The following is a 17,311-nucleotide window of genomic DNA, read 5'->3' on the forward strand; positions in this document are numbered from 1 at the left end:
CCTCCTCCCTCCTCCTCCTCCCTCCTCCCTCCCTCCTCCTCCTCCCCTCCCCTCCCCTCCTCCTCCTCCTCCTCCCCTCCTCCTCCTCCTCCTCCTTCCCCCTGTGTGTTCTGCCTCCATGCTGGCTGCAGAAACTTTAAACATGGAAAATAAAAGAAAGTAAAAGACTCCCAAACCCAGAGACAATATCCATAGAAGGAAAAAAAAGAAAAACCCTTCAGGATCTCTCTCCAGGCATTAATACAGTGCTTATTGACACAGTGGCCTGTGCCCTTCTGAGTCCCTGTGTGTGTTCTACCATGTGATTCTGGCAACCCGGTGACGGAGGATTATTTGTGTCATTTAATAAATGTGAATGGGAAGAGGAGGGAGCGGAGAGCGGAGATGTCAAAGGCAGGGGCTAGGGCCAACTGTAGGCGGGTTACTTACAGCCTCTGCACCCTGGTTTTCACATCTGTAGGAAGGCGATGGTAACCTCCTCAAAGGCTGTTCTGAGGACCAAGGGAGATGGAATATGTAAAGTGTTTAAACACTGTCAGCACATCATATACACTTCATATTCGGAGGCTCAGAGAGGCTGAGTAACTAGCTCAAGACCACACAGCTGGAAAGTGCTCATTTGAGCCCAAGTTTGCCTAGTGCTACTGTAAATCTGCTAACCATTTTTCAAAACTAGAATCAAAGTGCTCGCTCTTCCTTCTGTGGGGGCTCTCCCTGCCATCAGGTGGGACTTTTCCACTCCCCTGCCTCAGCAACCCCCACTCAGGCTCTGAGGCCAGGAAAGGCGAGGGACACTGGATGTTTTCTGCTGACCCACCAGGATCCTCGCAGCTGGTGGCAAAGGAGAGAGCTGTTTTCTGGCAAGGTAATTTGGTTCATATCCAAAGGAGCTCTCGGCCTGCCTCTGCCTCCTCCTTCCTGCATGACCTGGGTCCAGTCACCGAGTCACCGCTGTGGCCTCATTTTCTCACGTGCATGACTGGGGGTTGTCTCTGATCCCTAGTAATAGCAGCAATCACCTTTACTAAGTGTCACCTATGTGCCAGGCACAGATCCCAATGTTCTGCCCTTGTCCGTGTCATTATGCTCATTAATAAAAATAATTGCTACGCTTCCCGAGTGCTCACAGTGGGCCAGGCCCTGCCCGAGGTTCTTAACCAGCATTAGCTCCTCTGTCTCATCTCAACCCTGTGCAGAAATGGGCGATATCCCCATCGTTCAGATGAGAAAACTGAGGCCAGCAGGCAAAGTGATTTGATCAAACACCCTTAAGTGATCCCCAGTGGCCCTCCAGCAGCCTTCAGTGAAACCCATTTCACGCCCACTTCTCTTTGTGTTTTCTTCCTCTTCCTTCCCCACCCTTCTTCTCTGAGCAGTCTTCCAGGAATTTACCATCAGGGCCGTCCTGGGCTTGGGCTTCCTCAACGCGTCTTTGCAGAAACAGGGCTGGAGCAGCGTGGCCTTCAGCCTCTTCATGCTGGTCCTGGCCGTCCAGTGGGCTATCCTGACAGACAGTTTCACCGAGTGGCTCCTCAGTGGGAAGGTGCCCAACAAACTGACCAGGTAACCTTTGGGTCATTGAGGAAATAGGGTCTGAGAGGGAAGGTTCTAGAAGAGTAGGAATGTCTCTTTCTCTTTCTTGCTCTGAGGCCATGCCATGCTAAGGACATACGTATTCTGGAATATTCTTCATTGTTTATCCCAAATGCACAGTTAGCTGGGCATCCTGCATTTTATATGATACCCCTGGTCGGTGGTATCACGGGCCTTCAGATCTGCAGCCCTCCCGGGGTCCTTGCTTTTTTTATGATTGATTATGATTTTATGAAGTCACTCAATCAACAAAGGCTCATGGAAAAATTAAGAAAAAGAGAGTAGACAGAAAGAAACAGTCATGTCCCACCTGGAGAGACAGCCTCCTGAAAAGATGCATCTTCAGAGACGGGGCCAAGAAACAACCAAGAGTTTGCTGACCTTAAACTGACTTTGCTGCATTTAGATACACTTGTATTAGACACCGGGAGCCAGCTAAGCTAAAGCGTGGTGCTAGAAGTCGGAATAGTGGACAACAAGTGGTACTGATCCGGGAGGAGCACAGAATAACCCGGGGCCGTACACGTTCTCGGGGTTAAGGTGGGTTAAACTGGGTGCTCAGCACTTGATAGGAAGAACTAAGTGACATTGTTATCTTAAGAATTTTGTTGTTTTGGGGGGCTGGGGCTGTAGCTCAGTGGCAGAGTGCTTGCCTAGTGTGTGCAAAGCACTGGGTTCGATTCTCAGCACCACATAAAAAATGAACAAGCAAAATAAAGGTATTCTGTCCATCTACAACTAAAAAAAACTGAGAAAAAAAAAGATTCTCTGAATGCTGTAGCTCATTGGTAGATGCTCAGCATTCCTTGGGCTCAATCCCCAACACCCCCAACGAAAAAAAATTTAAAAAAAAAATAATATTATTGTTTTTTTTCCAACTCTGCCGTGTCCATATAATGGTTATACCGTCTTAGGCACCTGGGGCATCTGAAGCCCTCTTGAGGCCACCTCAGCCCCACCTAGACCTTCTGGGCACTGCTGTTGAACAGCTGCCCATGAGCCTTCATAGGTATTTTGTTTAGCCCTTATAGGTCGAGGTCCAACCTTTATATATAAGGTAATGAAGGCTCAGAGAGGGAACAGTCACACAGCTAAGTGGTGGCGGTGGCTTTAGCTTATATAACTATCTGTAGGCTTCCTCACAAACTCCAGAGGGGTTGTGACGTGAAACACAGCCTAGCCAGTTCCCCAGTGGCCCTGGGTGGGTGGGGGGTCTCCACAGTTTTCATTTTAAAGAGTTGTGGCACTGATTTCCAAGGGACCTGGATCAACCCTGGTATCCACCTGGGAGTAACAAGGGTCCCCTGAGGGACTTCTGACGGCCTGTCTCTGGGCACTCAAGCCCTCAGACTTCTGCACTTGAGCAGGTCAGAGTGGGTGGTGTCTCAGGGCTGCTCCCTTCTGATGTCCCCTGGGACTTCCTGGTCCCTGACTCAATCCTGGAGACAAGATGGGGCCACTGGGGACCTGTGCCACCTTGCCCCAGACCACCTGGATTCTCCCGGCTGTGACCCTCACTGGGCTACATTGGGACAATGGGCTCCCTCCTACCAGTCACCAGAGCTGAGCTGATGGGGGCGCCTGGGCCGTCCTGGGGACAGGGTCCTCTGCCTCTCTTCCTGGGCCTCACTTGAAATCATGCCACCTGCCCTGAGTCTGGCAGGGTGGGGCCATGTGGCGAGCTGCGTCCTTTGTTTCCCTCACATAGTAAAAACTGGGTAGAGGATGATTATCGGGACAGAAAATGAAAACCAAAGGAACCGTATGAGTGATTTTTGTGGGTGGTATTGGGGCTTGAACCAGGGCTCAATGTGTGCCCGGCAAGTGCTCTAGCACCAAGTGACACCCCAACACCATCCCTGGTTTTTGTTTTGTTTTGTGTTTTGATACCAGGGACTGAACCAGGTGTGCTTTAACCACTGAGCCACCTCCCAGCAGTCCTCCCCCTCCCCCCTCCTTTTCCTTCTTTTTTTTTTTTTTTTTTTAAATTAATTGTGAGACAGTGTCTTACTAAGTTTCTGCAAGTCCCTCTAAGTTGCTGAGGCTGGCCTTGAACTTGAGATTCTCCTGCCTCAGCCTCTCCAGCCACATCCTCAGCCCTATTTTGTATTTTATTTAGAGACAGGGTCTCATTGAGTTGCTTAGTGCCTTGCTATTGCTGAGTCTGTCTTTGAACTTGCAATCCTCCTGCCTCAGTGCCCTGAGCCGCTGGGATTATAGGTGTGCGCCACTATGCCCGTCTCTGATTTTATTTTTTAATTTTTAAAATTATTATTATTGTTATTATTTTTATAGTTGTAGATGGATACAATACCTTTATTTTATTTATTTATCTTTATGTGATATTGAGGATTGAGTCCCGGGCTCACACGTGCTAGGCGAGCGCTCCACCACTGAGCTACAAGCCCAGCCCTCTGAGTGATATTTTTAAGGTTGTATTTTGAAAGTTCCAGAGGACTGGCCCTGGGTGATAATAGCAATGACCACTCTTCTTGTCTCAAAATAAAAAATGAAAAGAGCTAGGGATATGGCTCAGAGATAAAGCAACCCTGAGTTCAACCCCCAGAACAAGAAACAAAACAAACCAAAAACCACAAAGCTCTTGTCGGTGAAAGTCCTCAAAAGGCCCAGCCTGTCTAGGCATGATGGACGTGCAGTCACCCCTTGAGCTAGGTCGCTCCTGGTCCCTTCCCCATTCCCTGTGCCTCTCTGAAGTCCTTGAGCCTGGAGCAGGACATTATGTCAGCAGTGGACACTGAGGAGCTGTGTCCAGACTTTGGAGCTCAGGCTTTGGATCCAGGCAGCTGGGTTTGAATGTCACATCTGTCACCACCTGGAGTGCGGCCATTGCCAGGAGTCAGTTCTTATCGTCCAGGGTCTTCTGCACGATGGGGTCCTGAGTGGTCACTCATCACGGTCTTACAGAGGTCACCCTGAGGATTAGCTTTTGGTGGTGATGTTGTCACGAGCCTGTTGTACAGCATTGTGATCATAGTTGTGGTGGATGTCACAACAACAGCAAGGACTCCCAGGGTGGAGGGTCCCCAGAGCAAGATGCTCAGGGGAAAGTGGGCTGTGAGGCTCAGTGCTGCCTCCTCCGGGAAGCCCCCTGAGGAGTCCAGTTGGAGCCACCCTCTCCTCCCCAAGACCCCTCTGGCCTCTCCATAGCACAGGCTCTTAGCCCACAGGCTGGGGGGAAAGCCTGCTCCCCAGCTGGGTCATAAGCACCTTGAGGACAGCCAACAGTGGCTTCCCTCCTGCACCCCACACGGAGCAGGTCCATTTGCCAAGAGGAGGAAGGGGTTGGCACAGCCACCGATGCCAGCCTCTGGCCATGGGCCAGGTCTCCTGCCCGTGGGGGTGCTGGGTGCACTGTTCCTTCCCATCCCCAGGGCACCACCAGGAGTAAGTGTGATCATCATTCTTATTTTGCAGACGGGGAATCAGGATCAGTGAGATCAAATAGCTACTCAGGGTGCGAGGCTGGGATGGGAGCCAAGCGCGTCCTACATCCACAGCCAACCTCTCCATTGCCAGCAGAAGGAACGCAGAGACAGGGTGGCAGGGACCTATGGCGGGTGGGCCGACAGGCCAAGGGCGCCCTCTATCGAGCGTCTGTGCGTGGTGACGGCGGAAAAGAAGTCCCCAGGCAGAAACCCAGTGGTCAGACCCCGGGGCTCCTGGCCACCGGACGCCTTCTTGACTGTGATAGCTTCAGAGCACCGTGGGTAGGATGGGCGCGCAGAGCCGCCTTCGCTCTGCAGGGGACAGGGCAAAAGGTACCACCACAGCGACAGCCCTCTTGTGGGTGAAGCCTCGTCTCCTTGTCCCCCATCTTGCGTCCTCAGTGCCTAGAGCAGGGCCAGGCAGAGAGGCGGCCTTCCCACGTGGTCACGCTGGCCTTCCCTGTGTCCTCCAGTATGTACCCGGCCTCCATGAGCGCTGTCACCGTGCTCATCTCCGCGGGGATGGTCCTGGGGAAGGCCAACCTGGTGCAGCTGACGGTGATGACGCTACTGGAAGTGACAGCCATTGGCATCATGAGGACAGTCGGCTCGACATTCTTCCAGGTGACTCCCGGTGCTGAGGGGGGCTTGGAAAGAGGGGCTAGAAGGCGGGTGGGGGTGGGGAGGGCCTTTAAAAATATAAAGACAGGGCCAACTGGGTCGCAGAAGGGTGGTCTGTGCTCAGTGTTTGAACACCGCAGAGTATGGCCTCTATTTCCACAATAGGAACCTGTTGGACTGGACATTCACAAGATAATTACAGGATATTTAAAAAGAGAAGGGATTCCCGGGCCCTACCTGCGGAGGGTCCAGCAGGTCTTATGGCCAGTGTCTTCTTTTAAATCAGCCAGTGTGTCCATAGTGACCTCTGTGGTCTCGCTGGGAGAGACAGACATTCATTCGAAGTCTAGGTTTGAGTCGGGTGTGGTGATGCTCTCCTGTAATCCCAGCCATTCAGGAGGCTGTGAAGGAGAATCGTAAAGTCAAGGTCAGCCTCAGCAACTCAGTGAGACCCCGCCTCAAAATAAAAACTAAAAAAGGGCTGGGGCAAAAGCATCCCTGGGTCCAATCCCTAGTATTGAAAAGAAAAATAAAAAATGTAGGTTTGGAGCAATCGGTGAAGGTGATGCCCGTCTAGAGGCCCCTCTCAGCTCCTCTGCCATAATCAGGACCTTGAGTGAAGACCTGGCTGAACTTCCTAGCTTACAGATGAGAAAGATGCCGCCCAGAGGCAGGAAGGGGCTGCCCACAGTCCCACAGCAAGACAGTGGCAGAGCCCACGTGAGAACCCGAGCTCTAGCCTGGTTTAGGAGAGAGAGCACTGGACTTGGGGTCCAAGACTGGGGTTTGTCTCCCAGCTCTGCTACTAATCCTGCAGCCATTGGACCCAGGTTCAAATCTCAGCTCAGCATCACCAGAGCAGTTAACCCCCCCCGTGCCTCGGTTTCCCTATCTGTAGATTGGGGTGACATCAATCCCCACACCTGGGGCTGCTGGGAAGAGTCCACAAGTGATGGGGGCGGTGCCTGGTGTGTGTGGGGGGGGCGTTGCCATGGCAATGCTGTTTTCCTCCTCATCACCATCATCCTCAGGCTTGATTGACGGGCATTGTTGATGTGGGGATAAGGAAGGGGGCGGGGCCACAGGGGCTGGGGCTCCATTTGAGATTTTGGAGGTGGCCGTTACTGGTCAGGAGTGACCAGGAGTGGCAAGGCCTGTGTTGTGACTGTGGGTGTGGGTGGCAGAAGTAAAATGTAGGGAAAGGTTTCAGAGCAGAGAGGGTGAAGGAAGAGAGGGGAGGAGAGGGGACCAAGGGGTCCTTGGCAGAGTGACGGGGGGCAGAGGCGGAAGGGCAGGTGCCAACATCTTCCGGGAGGAGGCAGCGTGTCACTGCGGCTGGGAGGGGCAGGTGTGGGCAGGGTCTCCAGGTAGCTGGAGGAGTGGGAGGGGGCAGGGCAGTGGTCTGCAGGGAACCGCAGGAAGTTCTGACTATTCCTTCACTTTAGCTCTCTTCACCAGAATTTTCTCTTTTTCTTTGTTTTTTAGAGGAGGGAAAGTTTGTTTTAGGCTCATGGTCTCAGAGGTTCGGTGGTCAGCGGACTCCTTGGCTCTGGGCCCCAGAGGAGGCAGAGGGTCATGGTGGAGGGTTTGGCTGAGGAAAGCCACAGGGATCAAGGCAGCCAGGAAGTAGACAGCGGGAGGGAGAGCTCTCTGGACTTTCTTATAACCCTGCAGACCAAGTGTGTGTTTCCTAAACATGTTCTCCTACATAGCCATTGTTCAGTGATGACAATTGAGAAATTGACATTAATATTATTACCTTATTCAGGTGTCACCAATTGTCCTAATAATATCCTGTTATAACAAAAGAAAAAAGTATTTTTTCTGGTCCAGAATCACCCCTTCCACTGAGCGCTCCTGTCTTTTTAAAAGCTTATCTGTCCTTAATCCCTTAATCCTTTTATCCTTTTATCTTTCATGATTTTGATGTGTTTTGAAGTCACAAGCCAGTCATCTCGACAAAATGTGTGCTTGTCTTCCATTTCCTCCTGGTAAGATTGAGTGCGTGCAACTTTTGGCAGAAATCCTACAACAGCAATGTTTCCTTTGTAGCACATTGTTTCAGGAGACATGCTGTTGGTGTGTCCTATTAACTGGACATGTTAGCTTTGATCACTTGTTTAAGGTGGTGGCTGCCAGGATCTTCCACGGTGAAGTTTCTATTTTCCCCTCTGTAATTAATAAACCTATGTTGGGAAATGCTTCCTGTGAATACTCTGTTTCTCATTCGTCTTCCACCAGCTGGATTAGCATTGATTCTGGCCTGAGTCAATCAATACTCTGACAATTACCAATCTCTGTTTTCTAATTCCATGTTCCCTTCTCCGTCTATTATTTATTCATCCATCTATTTATATCACTATGGGCTCATGGACTCACATAGGCACACTCTCATTTCCTGCTTCTTCTGTTTCATATAATAATAGATTACCACTCCTTGGTTCCAAGGGAGAGAATATCATTGGTGCTTTCTTAGGCAGAATGAAAGGAATTTAGAATAAAGATTTCAAAACTGTGTGTGGTGGCACACATTTGTAATCCTACCTACTCTGGAGGCTGAGGTAAGAAGATTGCAAATTCAATAGCAACTTAGTAAGGCCCTCAGGAACTTAGGAAGACCCTGTCTCAAAATAAATAAATGAATAAAAAGAACTGGGATGTAGCTCAGTCACAGAGCACTCCCGGGTTTAATAGTCAGTTCACACACACACACACACACACACACACACACACCACAAAGAGAAACCCTCCAACCTTCAAGGGCGGAAAATGCAGCTAGACTCAGGAAGGGACTGGACCCACAGGAGGATCGCAAGTTCAAAGCCAGCCTCAGCAACAGCTAGGCACTAAGCAACTCAGTAAGACCCTGTCTCTAATAAAATACAAAATAGGGCTGGGGATGTGGCTCAGTGGACAAGTACCCCTGAGTTCAATCCCTGGTACCCCCCAAAAATATGTATATTATGTGCTCTCTTTTCAGGTTTTTGTGTTACCAGGGATGGAACCCAGGGATGCTCTACCACTAATCTACATCCTCAGCCCTTTTTATTTTGAGACAGGTTCTCTCTAAGTTGCTGAGGGTCTCATTAATTTGCTGAGGCTGGCCTTGAACTTGGGATTCTCCTGCCTCAGCCTCCCAAGTCACTAGGATTAGAGGTGTGTGCTTGGCTCTTTGTAGTTCTCATAAGGGAGTTGCATAGACTTGCTTATTTATGTACAACAGAGGGATTCTTACTGTCTTTCATCCATTTCAGGAGCATTTATTTAGTACCTATTATGTACCAGGAACTCTTGTGGCAGTGAAACCATTCAACTCTGCTGGAACTTCATTCCAGAAGGCAGGTCGCAATGAACAAAACATAGCCAAAAGATGTGGTGTGTTCAGTGGTAAAGAATACTATGGGAAGAAATAAAATGAAGAAAGGAAATGCGAAGAGCTGGGTGTGGGGGACAAAGTGTCAGGTTGGGCGGGCAGGGAAGCCTTGCCCAAGCAACTGAGGGCAGTCAGCACAGGGGTGTCTGAGGACAGTGGCACAAGACCCCCGAAAGGCAGGGTTGTAGATTGTGTCTGCCCAGAGGAGTTCAGAAGGTCACACAGGGTGACAATAAGAAACGGACAGAGCCTTGTTTGGCACTGGTGTGGTGTGAAGTTCTCTGGGGACAACGCATCTTACTGCTTGCACCCAGGACAGACCACGGCTTCCACCTGCCCTTCTTCTGCCCCTGCTGGAAGGAGCGTCCAGGCACCTGAATGGCCTAGAGCCGGGGCCTGCTGGAGAGTGAGGAAGGAGCAGGTGGAAGGGGGGGTGCGCAGGAGGTGCCGGAGCAGATGGCGGGGGTCGTCCTGAGGCCCAGCAAGGGTGAGCCTTGAGTGAGGCGGGACCCCCTGCAGGACTCTGGGCAGAGCAGAGAGGAGGTGGGACTCAGGTCAACTTCTGCTGCCTGGAGAACAGTCAGTGGGGGAGGGTGGGAACAGGGGCCTGTGGGAGGTTATTACAGGAATTTGGGGTGACAGAGTGGCTCAAAGCAAGGTGGGGTCCCGGGGAGAGATAATAAAAATTCCGCCAATTCTGGACATTTGGGGAAGGCACAGCTGCAGCCGTTCCCAGCAGCCCCCTAAGTGAGCTATGAAGCCTCACTAACTTAACACCCGAGAGGTGAGACCAGCCTGTGTCCAGCAGGCGCTCAGCGCTGTAGTGTGGCAGGAAGTCTGGCTGCTGCCTATTGCAAAATTTCTATCCCTCGTCCCTCCAGGCAGAGTTGAAATGCAGCTGAAAAGCGGCAAGAAGGGGGTGACGTCCATGTGGCCCTTTGACTCACCTAAATGGACCTTGGAATTCACCCCGCTGCCCCTGGGCACCTCTGAGGGGGAGGCGGCTGGCTGAGGCGGGAGAAGCTCGGAGTGCACCTGGTGACTTCAAGTCGTGCCTCCTCCAGGAGGCTCAGAGGATGGGGACACTCACGACCCCTGGGCTTTCCTTGCAGTTGGACCACCACATGGACACCATGTTCTTCCCCATCTTCGCGGCCTATTTTGGGGTGATTGTGGCCAGGTGCCTCGCAAAGCCTCTTCCCAAGGGAGCGGAGAAGAAGACCCAGATGGCTACGCGCCCCAGTTTGTTTGGCATGCTGGGTAAGGACAAGGTGGCCTGGCGACCCCCTGCCTGGGCTGAGCCTCGAGGGCGCGGAGGTGAAGTGTGCGAGGTTAGGGTGACAGCAGATGGCTCAGGGTCCTCCTGGAGGTTGTAGCAAGGGTGAGGCTCCATCCTTCCTCCCAAAGGGCTATGGTGAAAATGGCTCTCTCCCCCCGCTCGCCGGAGGGCCTGAGGCCCTTCCCGGGGACCCATGTTGAGTTCCTACCTTTGAAAGAAGCATTTCCTTCCAAGGGCCCCTCTTCACTAGTACCCGAAGGACAGGGAGGCTCACTACAGTGGAGTTTGGGTTCATCCAGTCCTTTGGTCCTCAGCTGAAAGGAGGGAATCAGGTGAAAAGCTGGGGCCCTGAGTAGGAACAGGGTGGGAAGGAACAGGGAGCAATGTATTCTGAAAAGCTGCAGGGGAGTGACCAGTTTAGGTGGCTGGGAGGGGCTTGGAAGAAATCAGGCAGAAGCCGTGCGCTACTGCGCAGCACGCCTGCAAAATCAGCTGCTCGGGAGGCTGAGGCAGGAGGATCATGAGTTCAAAGCCAGCCTCAGCAGTTTTGCAAGGCCCTAAGCAACTCAATGAGACCCTGTCTCTAAATAAAATATTAAAGAAGGGCTGTGGGGACTGGGGTTGTAGCTCAGTGGTGGAGCGCTTGCCCGCCCCACATATATGAGGCACTGGGTTCAATCCTCAGCACCACTATAGATAAATAAATAAGTAAATAATAAAGGCATTGTGTTCAGCTACAAAAAACAAAAACCAAAAAAAGGGCTGTGGTTGTGGCTCAGTGATTGAGCACCTCTGGGTTTGATCCCTGGGACTGCCCCACCAAAAAAAGAAAAAAGAAGTCAGGCGGAGGGCCCAACAGCAGCAGGCATGTGAGTATTGGGCCATGGGACCAAATTGAAGCAGCACTTTGATTTTCAAAAGTGAGCCTTTGGAGGCCAGGGTTGTGGCTCAGTGGTGGAGCACTTGTGAGCGTGTGTGAGGCCCTGGGTTCGGTCCCCAGCGCTGCAAAACTAAAGGAAACTAAGCCCTGGGTTAACACGGACAGGCTCGGGCGGCTGGGGTTACAGATTTCAACTCCTGGACCTTGGTTTCCCTGCCTGTGAAGCGTGTTAGCTGGCTCCTGCCAACTCGTGGGTCCAGGGGAGCCTGGACGTCCCCGAGGTGGTGCAGCTGGACAGGGACCAAGCTGAGGCTCGCCAGCTCTAGGGTCCTCCTCTGAAGTCCCGGAGGCCCAGGACTTTGGAGCCCGAGTGTGGCTCTGGCCAGTGACCCTCTCTGGTCCCCCCCAGGTACTCTCTTCTTGTGGATATTCTGGCCAAGTTTCAACTCTGCTCCGCTGAACCTTCTAGATAACAAGAGGACGGCTCTTCTCAACACCTACTTCGCCCTGGCAGTCAGCGCGGTGACCGCCACCTCAGTGTCAGCTTTGGCTCACCCCCACGGGAAGATCAACTTGGTGAGGACGGGCCGCCCCTGGGGCAGCATTTGGGTGCATCCGTGCCTGCTCCCACCCCAGAGCCAGCCACACGGAAAGATCATGGCTGACAAAGCCTTCCTGTGGGCAAAACAGGAAGGAGGCCAGGTGGCCACCACTGACTTAGAGGCTGTCAAAGGGTCATAGGCTCTCTGCAGGGAGTAGTCGATTCATCAGTGTTTATACACACAGGCCCCCATTTGAGCCCCATTTCTGTCAGTTACTGAAACCAGCTACCCACCTAAACCCCGGTCAGCCCAACAGACTAGATCAGGGTTAGTCAGCCTCTCCTCTTTTCCCAAGAAATCTCAAGATGGAATTAGCATCATCAGAAGTAAAAAAAAAAAAAAAAGGAAAAAAATGTTCCAATAGTCATATGACCTTGGTCAAGCCACTGCAACTCTTTGAGCCTCAGTTTCCCCATCTGTAAAGTGGGAATGAAGAGAGATGCATATAAAGTGCTTAATGTGGAGTGGGTGCTAGGCGGCGTTAGCTGCTGTCATTGACGTAGTGGGGGGGGGGGCCTGTGTACAAGTTTGGGGAGGACAGATGGGTCACAAGAGAAATCCAGAGGCAAAGCCAGTTCCCATGATGATCGGGCAGAGATCCACCAGCCGGAGGTGTTGGGGAGAAAATGGCGGATGGAGGGCGTGGAGCGGAGGGAGGGAATGTGGCCACCGATGACAATTCATAGCCTAGTTCTAGAGCTGAGGGGAGGTTGACATTGCCACGTGCGCGCTCCATGGTGACAGTCTAGGAGCTCACAGGTGGGGTTGTCTGTGGAGGCAGGACTTGGCATCGGGTCAGGAAAGCTCAGAACCTGTGCCGGGGCCCAGGCTCTGGGGCCGCGTTAAAGTCAAGGGGCCAGAAGTGAGCAAGACCAGACTTCAGCTCTGCAGGAGTGAAGGACACCCAGAGATGGGACCCAGGAACAAGGCCTGGCTTATGGAACTGGATCCCGTCCCAAGGAGCGGTGAAACCCTGCTCTTCGAAGTGCCCAAGAACACATCACAAATAAGGGTGGCCAGGGTGCTGGGCAACGTCCCCCGCCCACTGACTCCCTGTGTGCTTCCCAATCAGAAGGACTGCTGGCTCCCAGCCTGAGGGGTGGGACTGGGGCAGGCCCATGGATGAAGGCCATGTCGTCTCCACTGAGGGACAACAGAGCAGGAGGGACATTACAGGGTTGTTCTGCAGCCACTTTCCAGCTGTTTCTTTGCAGGTTCACGTGCACAACGCTGTGCTGGCTGGAGGCGTGGCTTCGAGTGCGCCAGCCTACCTGATTTCCTCCCCTTGGATTGCCATGGTGCTGGGCCTGCTGGCTGGCTTGATCTCCATTGGGGGAGCCAAGTGCCTGGTAAGGAATTGGACAAGGAATACCCTCTGCTTGGGCTTAATCAGCAGACTCCTGAGTCCCCGGTGGGCACTGTGCGGGGCCATGGGCTGTGGTAGGCGTGTGCTGGTCCTTCTTAGGTTGACTTCAAAGCCTGGGAGAGGGACTCACCCTGGTTGGCTGGTGGAACAAGTACTTGGCTCATTCAAGTTTGCTCAGGTGTAAGAAGGATCTATTTTAGGATGCCAGGGTTTCTAGAACCCAAGGACAGGGATGTTTCTGGAAACCCTGGAATGACTGCATTTGAAAAGATGCCAAGAAGTTTCTGCTCTGCTTCTTTCTTTGCTTTTCCTGAATATCTGCTCTATTCTCACTCTGTGGACCTGCCTCCTCTTCTGCTCCACACAGTAGAATGTGGTCTTTTGCTTCGAGAAAGCAGCCAGGTAGGGCTGGGGATATAGCTCCGTTGGTAGAGTGCGAGTACAGGGCCCCGGGTTTAATCCCCAGCAAAAAAAAAAAAAGCAGCCAAGTAGAATCTCTTGGTCCCAATTCCAAATTTTCTGGAAAAGGGGCTCCTTGGTTTAACTTGGACTGGGCTTAGGCTGGGGTGGAGGGCTTATGCATGGGCTGCTGCTAACAAACTGTGTGGGAAGAAGGAGCAGCACCCAGAGAGGGAAAACCCAGCTGATAATCCAGGTGCTGTCCACTCTCCTTAGTTTAATTCTTCACAGGGATGGATTTTTCTTCCTTCAGTACTCAGCAGGTAATGATTACACCAGAATCCTGCACACTAGCCAATCGGTTATCAAGTATTTCTAAGAGAAATGTCTAGGGACAACAAATCCTAAAGAGTTTGAAGACTGACACAGAGAAAAAGGACATTTGAAGACTGAATTTGGATAAACGATGGATATTCCAGGAGTCATTTCCAACTCAAAATAAAGAATTGACCAAAGCTTGATTTGACCAAAGATAAGGCCGTCTGCTTTTCATCTCTGCATGTGAACAGATATCTTTTCATGTCCTCTGGCTTTGAAACCCTGAGATGAAAGGAGGATATGAACAACAAAGGGTGCATATCAAGGCTGGGCACGTGGCGCCCTCTGGTAATCTCAGCGACTTGGGAGGCTGAGGCAGGAGGATGCCTCCGCAATTTAGCAAGGCCCTTTCTCAAAATAAGAATAAAAAGGGACCAGGCGCGGTGGCACACACCTATAATCCCAGCAGCTTGGGAAGCTGAGGCAGGAGGATCAAGAGTTCAAGGCCAGCCTCAGCAACTCAGCAAGGTCAACCAGGTGCTACTGGAGTTTAGATGTCTAAGCTGGCCTGGGTCAGGTCAGGAAATGTGTCCTGGAGCAGAAGACATCTGAGGAGACTGGTGACAGGTAAGTCATTGAAGAAGCGAGAAATGTATTTGAGGCAGAAGGTTCAAATACGTAACACCTTGGCGCAACTAGACGGGGTGCTACCCGCGTGTAGAATGTGGAAGCCAAGCCGGGCGCACACCTGTAATTCCAGCGGCTTGGGAGGCTGAGGCAGGAGGATCGTGAGTTCAAAGCCAACTTCAGCAAAAGCCAGGCACTCAGCAACTCAGTGAGACCCCGTCTCTAAATAAAACACAAAATAGGGCTGGGGGTGTGGCTCAGTGGTCGAGTGCCCCTGAATTCAATCTCTGGTACCAAAAAAAAAAAAAAAAGAATGTAGAAGCCAGGTTGCTGCTAAACATCCTACAAGGACAGGCGGCCTCTCCCTGCCCCCAGCACGGAATTATCAGCCTCTAATGTGAGTAATGACCACACAAGTCCCTGGCTACTCAGAGTGCGGGCAGCAGCATTGGCACCACCGGGGAGCTTGTCAGAAACTCCAAGTCTTGGCTGGGGCCATGGCTCAGCAGCAGAGCACTTGCCCAGTACAGGTGAGGCACTGGGTTCGATCCTCAGCACCATGTAAAACTCAATAAGTAAAATAATAGCAGAAATGACAAATCTCGGGCCCCACTCAGAGCCACTGATTCTTCTCTGCGTTTGAACAAGTGTCTCAGGGGATGTAAGTGCACGTTCAAGTCTGAGAAGGGCTGCTTCTTCTATTTGTTTAAAATTTATTCTAATTTGTTATACATGGTGGCCGAATGCAACTCATTGCATATTACACATATAGAGCACAGTTTTTCAAGTCACTGATTATACACCAAGTATTTTCACACCATTTGTGTCTTATACATGAACTTAGGGTAGTGATGTCTAACTCGTTCCACATCATTTCTATCCCCTTGCCCCCTCCCTTCCCCTCCCTCCCTTTGCTCTAAGGTTCCTCCATTCCTCCAATGCTCTCCCCCATCACCATTATGAGTCAGCCTCCTCATATCAAAGAAAATATTCTACCTTTGGTTTTGGGGGATTGGCTTGCTTCACTTAGCATTATATTCTCCAACTTCATCCATTTACCTGGAAATGCCATGATTTTATTCTCTTTTAATGCTGAGTAATGTCCATTGTGTGTATATACCAAAGTTTCCCTATCCATTCATCTACTGAAGGACATCTAGGTTGGTTCCATAAGTTAGCTAGTATGAATTGTGCAGCTTTAAACATTGATGTGGCTGTGTCCCTGTAGTATGCTGTTTTTAAGTTCTTTGGGTATAGACCAAGGCGAGGCACAGCTGGGTCAAATGATGGTTCCATTCCAAGTTTTCCAAGGAATCTCCATACTGCTTTCCAGATTGGCTGCACCAGTTTGCAGCAATGTATGAGTGTGCCTTTTCCCCACATCCTCGCCAACACTTATTGTTGCTTGTATTCTTGATAACTGCCATTCTGACTGGAGTGAGATGAAATCTTAGTTTTGATTTGCAGTTCTCTAATAGCTAGAGATGTTGAACATTTTTTCAGGTTTGTTGATTGATTGCATATCCTCTTCCAAGAAGTGTCTGTCAGTTCCTTGGCATAGTTATTGATTGGGTTATTTGTTTTTTTGTGAGAAAGGCTTCCTTAGGCCAGCCTCACGTCCATCACCCCTGGTGGCCTGGATACCTAGGATCTGTAAAAAAGGGTGGGGAGGGAACAGGGGAGTGTCACTTGCAGATATACTTATAATGCTATTTGTCCCCAGGCGAGTTTTAACTACGTGCAGGTGACCCAGGACTTCAGTGGTGTGCACTACACCTTCGGCCTGCCGGGCCTGCTCGGGGTGGCCACCTACATCGTGCTGCTGCTCTGGACCTCTTCATCCAAGATGTGGGTACCTCAGCTCACTTCCTGGCCCTGTTGCAGTGCACTAGGAAGTGTCCCCAGAGCCCTGGGAGGCGGGTGCATTCGGGCCCAGGCACTTAGTAGGCCTCAGGAAATAAGTTGGTCGATGACTTCTTCCTATGTGACGGTTGTCACTTCTCCAGGCCACTTCCTCCCTGGGGCAGCTGGGTGCAGGGCCGAGGTGTGGGGCGGAAGGGCCCCCCGATCAATCGGCCGAAGCCCACTGGGCCCATTTCGCAAGCCACAGAGTTCAGGTTGAGGTCAAGAGCCCGCAGGGGCTGGTCTTGAAGTCATTCCCTCCAGTGTCCTGCTGGGATGCCACAGAAACTCTCCCTCCTTGGTTGTCCAAGTGTGACTGGGGACAGTGAGGCTGTCTCTGCTCATGGGTTGTTGGGAGGCTACGGGGTTCCCATGATGTAAGGTTAAGATTTAAGAAGTTGAGGTAGGAAAGTCCTAAGCCAGCCCCAAGGCACAGAGAGAAGGGACTTGGTGGCCTTCTCACTGTGAGGGGGGATCATGGGCTTCTGGACAAGAGGCAGGTTATGTGTCCCCCAGAAAATGGATAGCAATAAGCACTCAACTTATCAGAGCTTTTTTTTTTTTTTGGTACCAGGGATTGAACTCAGGGGCACCCGACCACTGAGTCACATCTCCAGACCTATTTTGTATTTTATTTAGAGACAGGGTCTCACTGAGTTTGCTGAGGCTGGCTCTGAACTCATGATCCTCCTTCCTCAGCCTCCTGAGCTGCTGGAATTGCAGGCGTGCGCCACCGTGCGCAGCTTGTGTGAGCTTTTGCTGGATGCGGCTCCTATAAACTGAGACTAACATTTTTGCAGATGAACTGATACAGTGTTGATGTGATCACTCATATCGTTTGCTGCCTGTTTTCTAAGTGCTACTCATTGTACTAAAAAAAAAAAAAAAATATATATATATATATA

At 51.3% G+C, this 17,311-nt stretch overlaps 1 protein-coding gene across 3 annotated transcripts in view; it reads left to right on the forward strand.

The window, feature by feature from the left end:
- The window catches only part of LOC107141550 (RH-like protein), a 38,715-nt gene that overhangs the window by 7,855 nt on the left and 13,549 nt on the right, over positions 1–17,311 (forward strand). The window contains exons 2-7 of one of the 3 annotated variants that reach the window (XM_048816066.1): positions 1,377–1,563; positions 5,513–5,663; positions 10,146–10,293; positions 11,662–11,768; positions 13,009–13,143; positions 16,228–16,352. In XM_048816066.1, the coding sequence (XP_048672023.1) occupies positions 1,377–1,563; positions 5,513–5,663; positions 10,146–10,293; positions 11,662–11,768; positions 13,009–13,143; positions 16,228–16,352 (853 nt within the window). Of the gene's footprint in view, positions 1–1,376; positions 1,564–5,512; positions 5,664–10,145; positions 10,294–11,601; positions 11,769–13,008; positions 13,144–16,227; positions 16,353–17,311 lie in introns of all 3 variants that reach the window. The other 2 variants (XM_048816065.1, XM_048816067.1) reach the window with 2 other exon arrangements.

The sequence above is a fragment of the Marmota marmota genome, unplaced genomic scaffold (assembly GCF_001458135.2).
Source record: "Marmota marmota marmota unplaced genomic scaffold, marMar, whole genome shotgun sequence".
NCBI classification, from domain to species: Eukaryota; Metazoa; Chordata; class Mammalia; order Rodentia; family Sciuridae; genus Marmota; species Marmota marmota.